Here is an 8,551-nt window from a genome sequence, read left to right as displayed (position 1 = left end):
AGGGTTTGGAAAACCTAAAAACACTATTTATATGTCCTAAAACACGTCAGGGACTTGTTTTGCAATTATGGAAAACTTTGGGGCAGATTTGTAAAACTTCCAAATTTGGCTCTTTTCTCGTTGGCAACAAGGGTGTCGATCGATGCTCTCTAGTGTCGATCGATGCCCTCTCTCATATTCGACTCCAAGCTGATTTCCTCCAGATTATTGCTCCAAAATGATCCAAACTGCTCCACTTTGCTCCTTTCATGCTAAAAACCTGTAAAGACTCAAAAACAATCTAGAAACAAATGAAAAGACACTAAAAGACTCCTTATATCATGGTTAAAAACCACAAAAACCATGATATATCATTAAGTTTATGCATTTTTACTTTTACAGAGACATGTGAATGTGAAACGAAATAAAGTGGCTTCTTGTAGAAGAAATTTGCTAATGCAAGTAATATGGAAGATGAAGAGTTTCAACATTTCCAAAACTATTCCACTTTTACTCTCTTAGCCTTTTTTGCTGTTAGAGATTGAGTGATTGACGAATCATATGTATGGTGGAACGATCAAGAATTATTATTAGTTTTTTACTATACTAAGAATTTGCAACAAGTGGGTTTCTTGTATCACACAAGTTTTAAGAACTCATCAAATCCAAACTTTTATTTCGTCTTATCTAGCTTTGGTGGTAGTTCGATTCTAGTGCTGATTCTGTAAGGAGGAGACATGTGTATTTGCAACAATTTATATTTACTTTTTTAACTAATTTGAGAGAAATTGAAACGAAGACGTTAACGAAAATCACAATGGAGATAATGAGGTGCAGTTGGGGCTATCCAAATCGGTTTTAAGTCGTGGTACTCTGATAAGAATGAAACTATGAAACTCTCTTTCTTCTCCTCTGATACACTGTTTTACAAGACTAGAGCCACCGGCACATCACCAATTCATCAACTCTATCTCCCAAGCAACACATATGTCACTTTTACAATTCACAAACAATGCATAACCCTTTTCTAAAACCATACAATCATTTATATACAAAAATGTCTAAGAAAGTAACCCAGCTCTTCTTTTAAACCGGTTCTCTTCTCACATGTTCCACACGTGTTTGTCTTCTTCTTCACATTATGCAGCTTATCATACTCGTATTTGGATACTGCATTTTCTTCGGTGGACAATTTTTTTTTTTACTCAAAGATTTGATATGTGTACTCGTATTTTTAGTGTTACTATTGTTAGTTTGTTTTTATAATGATTATTGTTTCTAGTGTTACTACTATTCAAAATTTCTTGAGTTAGGTTGGACTTAATTATGTTTAATCATCATTGACCGTGAAGATTCTGCTTGGGTTTTAATCACATGTTTTATACAATTGATTTAATTTTAGATTCTAATAAGTACTTTAAAAAACCTTTCTCCTACAAGTCCAAACACTTGTCAGTATTTTTTGTTTTTACCATAGACCCAAAATAAGTATAGCATGAAATTGTTTACTTGGTTGTATTAATTAACAAGTCCCATAGTAGCATTTAAATACAAGATGCGATATTCTTTTATTAATAAAATATTAAATATTTAATTTTAAGAAATTTAAATGAGTTGGTCATGAGTGGAGATGGTTAAGGACTTCCATCAGATTCGGGAAGTGGCTACATGTTTCTCCCAAGTTCCGAATTTTGAGCTGAAAGTTCCACCACCAAATTGCTGTGCGTACTCACAAATCACTGCCCGAGCACAAGCGTCCCATGTCTTGGCTATGTCTTTGAGCGACATTGGCTGTGACAAACTTCGTAGCAATATGTTGAACCTTGCCATAACTTTGGACGAGAGGTCCTCGTTCTTTTTGCTGTTCAAGAAACTAGATCACGTTAAGGTTAATAAGATGATGCAGTTTCTTATCTACCGACAGGATTTTGGACAATTTTTAACAATATGGTAGATGTTTGCTTGACTCGGTATGAAAGAAACATGTATCTAATTACTTAAAACTGAAGGATCGTGCTTGTACCTGATTTCAACCGGGAGTATGTCCAAAATAGATGGAGAGACGTTGGGGTAGCTACAAGGAACCAGCAGACGCAGTGGTCGAAGAGGAAGCTGTGATAGAGGCAGAAACATACTTTAAAAGGGATAACAAAAATAATGTTTCTAAAAATGTTATAACGAGATGACCATACTTACCATTTGTTTTGACGAGAGATGAGCCTTCAAACCTTTGCTGAGGGAAACAGCTATAAACGAGAATTTAATTGTTGTTCCTTCACACTCTTTGCTTGATGTTACTTTCTCACTAGGATCAGCAGCATCTTCATCATCACTAATCTCAACGACTGTATCTATCAGCCGCTGATTTATTTCCTTAATTTCCTCCAAAAGGGCGTGCTCGGTCTGCAGTCCAAGATTGAGAGTCTTCAAAATATCAAAACTGAAACCTTTATGCGTCCAAATTTTTAGATATATCTAAGGGAAGTGTAACTGAAAACTGTACCTCAGTTCTTGCCTTATTTCCACCACAAGTCACAGTAGATGCCATACCTACCAAACCAGCAAACTGCTTGTAGTTATCACCAACACTTCCTCCCAGTGAACCAACGCTCAGTGGCATTGCAGTTATGTGACGTTTCATTTTTTTCGTCGCCATCATTCCGTCTTGCTTCATGAAGTCTCTTGCATGGAGACGACATTTAGTCATTGCAGCCAAGTCTTCGCCAACTGAAGCTCTCGAACCGTTTCCTGGAGCTGAACCAGCTATCGTATCAACCATGCTTACAACCGATCTAATGTCACTTACTGCAGAAGAAAGTGCTTGTGGCGAGCTGGACTTCACCTGAAAACAACCAAAAGCATACATCAAGTTCAGAATAGTGTTTCAACGCCAAAAGAGGAATGGCAGCTATGACACTGCCTTGTTGCAAATACCCTTCAAAATCAGTAATGTTACTTACGGCTCTAATAAGGCGTTCGATAGGCAGCTCATCAGTATTTCCATCAGGACTAGTAAGCTCCTCTCGCCATTCTTCTCCATTTTCATTCCCCATTGTATCTAAATTATAAAAGCGAGTTCAACTGCGTACTAAACTAGTTAGAGAAACAACAATTATCCATAAAAGGATCTTTCTACGTTCTAATGCAATTCGATGATGAAAAAGCAGATCCGTGAAAAGCACGCAATGAGATAAGAAGAAGAAGAAGAAGAAGAAGGAAAGTGTTCGATGCTTGGTTTCAACAATATGAACTCTTCTAAAAAGCAACCAAACGAAACTCGAAAAATTTAACAACCTTTAAGCGAAAGCGAATGATTTTGATCGGGAAAATCTCGCTTTTTAATGAATATAGAAGTTTTTTTTTTGCTATATGAATCTCTTGCTCTGTGTTGTTCTAGCTTGTTGTGATATTTTTGTGTTGTGATACCGTCTCTGTTTATATAGGCGAGAGATGATGATCTCTGCTCTGCTTTCTCATCTTCTTCTTCCAACCACTCCACGCGCTTAAGACCTAGATTTAGCCAATTTTGGGAATAACTTTTGCTGTTTTCTGTCTCCATCGTATTCTCTCCTCCATTGAGTAACCAGGAGCCGTGTTGTGTTTATGCATTTTTACTTTTACAGATACATGTGAATGTGAAACGAAATAAAGTGGCTTCTTGTAGAAGAAATTTGCTAATGTAAGTAATATGGAAGATGAAGAGTTTAACCATTTCCAAAACTATTCCACTTTTACTCTCTTAGCTTTTTTGCTGTTAGAGATTGAGTGATTGACGAATCATGTGTATGGTGGAACGATCAAGAATTATTATTAGTTTTTTACTATACTAAGAATTTACAACAAATGGGTTTCTTGTATCACACAAGTTTTAAGAACTCAAATCCAAATTTTTATTTCGTTTTATCTATATTTGGTGGTAGTTCGATTCTAGTGTTGATTGTGTAAGGAGGAGTCATGTGTATGTGCAACAATTTAGATTCACTTTTTTTTTACTAATTTGAGAGAAATTGAAACGAAGACGTCAACGAAAATCACAATGGAGATAATGAGGTGCAGCTGGGGCTATTTTTGCTGGTTAGTGGTTGTGTTATTGATAATGAGGTGCAGCTGTGGCTAACTCGCTATCCAAATCGGTTTTAGTCAGCCTTACATGGATAGGAGGATCAGCACTAATGTGACTGATTAGTGCTGATTGTGTAAGGAGGATCGGAGTCATGTGTATGTGCAACAATTTGGAATTACTTTGTTACTAATTTGAGAGAAATTGAAAAGAACAACGAAAATCACAATGGAGATAATGAGGTGCAGCTGTGGCTATCCAAATCGGTTTTTAGTCGTGGTACCTTATTTGGATTATTGCATTTTCTTCGGTGGACAAATTTTATTTTTTTTACTCAAAGATTTGATATGTGTACTCGTATTTTTAGTGTTACTATTGTTAGTTTGTTTTTATAATGATTACTAGGTAATGACCCGCCTGATGTACGGGTTTAAAATTTTGTAAATAAAATAAAATTTAATAAAATATATTAAAATATACTCTACAATATTTATAAATTTTCTTTTTGCTACAATACACTGATTTATATGCATATACAAATCTTTTATGTATGTTACCATTAAAAGTGTATTTTTTATACCTAGGTATACTGTATGCTACAAATATATTATTTACCACCACTCAGAAATTGTCTATATGAATAAATTAAGCTAACTATTATACGTCTCTTTACTTTCACATTTGCATAGTTTTTTTAATCACTAAAATTGTTGGTTCAAAAATCATTTCAAATAAAAAATAAATAAATAACATCACAATAGTATATGACCAACCATGTAAAGAATTTCGGTTCTGCCCTCCTCCCTTATGGAAAGAATCTTGCGTCCAAACTCCTCCACCATAGAGAGAACCTTGACTCTGCCTTTTTCTCTTGGGAAGATAACCTTACGTCCAACCTCCCATACCTTTCTCCCTTGGAGAGATAACCGTGCGTCCAACCTCCTCCACCATAAAAAGAACCACGGCTCTGCCCTTCTCCTGTGTGGAGAGAACATGTTCACGTCTTTTAGCTATCTCAAAGTGGTTTGCTCCAGCAACCAATGAAACTAAAGACCATTTTCCAACGTCACAAAATCTTTTGATAGTAACTAATGTTAAATTTCCCAATGTATTCGTAAAAGTTTTTTTTTTGACACACCATGATGTAGCCTCTGTCTCCAAGCTCCTATGGATCTATCAACAATGATTTATGTTTTTCCAATCTATATATGTTTGTTGTAAGTTTGGGTTTGATTAGCCTATTTTATCCAACCATTACATTGATGACATTTTCCTCTTTATCTCCATTTGAACGAATGGTGACAATTATGTTTGCACAAAGAAAAAGGTCTATGACCAACTAATCAAGGTTGAAAAATTAGAAGAAACTTAACTGGACATAGTTAAGAAAAAATAGAAAATTATAAGCACGGTAATATATAAATCTCAAATAATTCAAAGATGAAAATATAAATTAAATAAGACAATCTAAAACTATTACAATAATTTTTAAAATACAGTATTAGAAAAAGAAGATGCATATATTAATCTTCCATTTTTTGGGTCAACATATTAATTTTACATATTCCAACCTGAAAAAGGAGAACGTAGGAGTATATTTTAGTTAAAAAAAAATAGGAACATTTGTCTTCCAATTAAAAAGTTTCACCAATAAAACAAAGTTGAAAACAATATTTTTTAATAAATTATTTAAATATGAGACGATCTATGTCTATATAGAAGTGAGTACTTACAAAATTTAGAATTAATATTTTACTGTATATTTTTGTTAATCTTTTTTTCTATTTTTCTGTTGAATTAATAACTTAAAATTAATAATAAGTAAATAATATTATAATTTCGAATTTATTATATATATATATATATACTTATAATCTCCTTATAATTATTTTAAAAAACTTGGTATTTTATTATAAATTCTGTAATTTTTGATAATTATCTTTTTACATTATTAATATTTCTAAAACAAAATATTTTATTTTTGTTGTCATCAAAATTCCTCCTATTAAATATTCCTCCTAGATGAGGACCCGCCCGATTTGCGGGTTTAAAGTTTTATAAATTCTATTAAAATTTGTTCTACGTTATTTATAAATTTTATTTTTGTTATAATACACTGATTTATATCCATTTACAAATATTTTATGTATGTTACCATTAAAAGTATTTTTTTACACCTAAATATACTCTATGTTACAAATATATTCACCCACCTATAAAATGTCTGTATGAACACATTAAGCTAACTATTTTACTTTCACTTCTGCATAGTTTGTAATTACTAAAATTGTTGGCTCAAAAAACATTTTGAATAAAAATTATATTACATAATATACTAATCAATGATGTATCATCACAATAGTGTATGACCACCATAGAGAAAACCTTACATCCGCCCTCATCTCTTATGCAGAGAACTTTGCGTCCAACCTCCTCCACCAAGGAGAGAACCTTGGCTCCGCCTTCCTCACTTGGGGAGATAACCTTGTGTCAAACCTCCACCACCTTCCTCCCTTGGAGAGATAACCTTGTGTCCAACCTTCTACACCATAGAGAGAACCTCAGCTCTGCCCTCCTCCTGTGTGGAGAGAATATGTTCACGTCTTTTTGCTATCTCAAAATGGCTTGCTCCGACAACCAATGAAAGTAAAAACTTTTTTCTAACGTCACAAATTTTTTTTGATAGTAACTAATGTTAAATTTCCCAATGTATTCGTGGAAGTGTCTTTGACACACCAAGATGTAGCCTCTGTCTCTGTAACGCCTCAACCGCCACCATACTTAGTGAGCCCATGTCCATTCTCAATCCATGGATTCACCTTCCTAAGTGGGCCCTACATCTATTCCCAGCTCGTGGACCCACCCATATTTGATGGCCGGTTTGTTACATCTAGGAGGCTTTAAAAACTTGTTTATCGATCCTACAAATCAACAAATGATATTTTCCTATGTTTTGTCTTCACTCGCACAGTTCCGACAATCACTTCCAGGAAGATCACATCATGAAATTCTCTCAGGACCCTTGACCAAAAAAATAAGTGCATTTTGGTGACATATGTAATCAAAATCAATTCTTTTAAACATTTCCGCAAACCAAGGTGTCACAGTCTTTGATCTCCTATGGATCTATCAACAACGATTTATGTTTTTCCAATATATCTATCTATGTTTGTTGCAAGCTTGTGTTTTATTATCCTATTTTATCCATTCATTAGGTTGATGAGCTTCCACTTGTTATCTCTCTTTGAGATTGAATGAATAATGGTGACAATTAAAGAAGGGTTTATGACCAACTAATCAAGGTTGAGAAATTAGAAGAAAATTAATTTGACATAATTAAAGAACCAATAGAAAATTATAAGCACGGTAATATATGAATCCTAAATAATTCAAAGATGAAAATATAAATTAAATAAAATAATCTAAAAATATTACAATAAATTTTAAAATACATTATTAAAAAAATTAGACACATATATTAGTGTTTTTTGGGGTCAACATATTAATCTTACCTATTCCCAACTGAAAATGGAGAAAGTAGGAGAAAATTTTGGTTTAAAAAAATAAGAAAATTTTACATTCACATTAAAATATAAATTCCCAATTAAACATAGTTGAAAGCAGTGAATAACTTAAAATAAAAAATAATTAAATAATATTATAATTTCGAATTTTATGAAATATATATATATATATATTATCTTCTTATAATTATTAAAAAAACTTTGTATTTTTTTTATAAATTCTGTAGTTTTTGATAATTATCTTCTTACATTATTAGTATTTTTTTAAACAAATTATTAACTTTTACACATATCAAAATCTGAGATTGATAACTTGACACATGTCAAAATCTTGTTAATGGCTAACTTTCAAACCCCAACTTTATATAATAAGATAAAGGGAGAGTTACTAGAATATTGCATAAAAGCTTCCTTATTACAAAAGTAACACACAATTGTTTGTAATTACTAGAATAAACTTTGTACCTATACTACTCCTGAAACTAGTGTTGGCAAAAAAACGTAATTACGGCTAATGCCATTCGAAAAAAAAAAAACATTGGAAACTGGGACTAAGTCTACCGAGCCTTTGATGGTAGATTTATACAGGCGGACTGATTAAAGGTGTACATCAGATATTTTTGGTACACTTAGTTGTAGTGCTGGTACACTTAACAGTGGACGTAGATGGTACACTTAGTTGTAGTGTTGGTATACTTATCGGTCGACGTATATGAAATCGATTCGTTAGATTAAGTTGGTAGAGGAATTTCCCTTTGATGATAGACTTATGTTTCTAGCGCGTGTAGCGACAAACGTAAAAGGGTGGGAAGATATTTATGGTAGACTAATGGGCTGTTGCGACAGATTTATGCGACAGCCTTACATATATTTTTGGTATACTTTGTTTGTTTTTTGAAATAGTTTTCGTAGTGTTGTGGTAGGCTTCTTGTCCGTGGTAGATTTAGTAAGCAAGATTGACAGCTGTAAAGTCTTACCAGAATAACAC

The 8,551-nt window shown here is 33.2% G+C and overlaps 1 protein-coding gene across 1 annotated transcript; it reads right to left on the bottom strand.

The window, feature by feature from the left end:
• On the bottom strand, positions 1,517–3,430 carry LOC104771855 (mediator of RNA polymerase II transcription subunit 15a-like). The gene is made up of 6 exons (XM_019242138.1): positions 3,274–3,430; positions 2,940–3,037; positions 2,483–2,821; positions 2,176–2,382; positions 2,003–2,091; positions 1,517–1,840 (listed from the first exon to the last, which is right to left on the bottom strand). The coding sequence occupies exons 2-6, from the start codon at positions 3,030–3,032 to the stop codon at positions 1,627–1,629; spliced, it is 942 nt and encodes a 313-aa protein (XP_019097683.1). The 5' UTR covers positions 3,033–3,037; positions 3,274–3,430; the 3' UTR covers positions 1,517–1,626.

Source organism: Camelina sativa, chromosome 20 (assembly GCF_000633955.1).
Source record: "Camelina sativa cultivar DH55 chromosome 20, Cs, whole genome shotgun sequence".
In the NCBI taxonomy this organism is placed as follows: domain Eukaryota; kingdom Viridiplantae; phylum Streptophyta; class Magnoliopsida; order Brassicales; family Brassicaceae; genus Camelina; species Camelina sativa.
The sequence above is the reverse complement of the archived record's forward strand: the minus strand, read 5'-3'. Positions and strand labels throughout refer to the sequence as shown.

Coding starts and splice junctions, on each gene's coding strand:
- LOC104771855 (XM_019242138.1), bottom strand. CDS start 3,032: ATGGGGAATGAAAATGGAGAAGAATGGCGAGAGGAGCTTACTAGTCCT. Junction 2,822..2,939: donor TCGAACGCCTTATTAGAGCC/GTAAGTAACATT, acceptor GGTTGTTTTCAG/GTGAAGTCCAGCTCGCCACA. Junction 2,092..2,175: donor ATCTCTCGTCAAAACAAATG/GTAAGTATGGTC, acceptor CCTCTATCACAG/CTTCCTCTTCGACCACTGCG.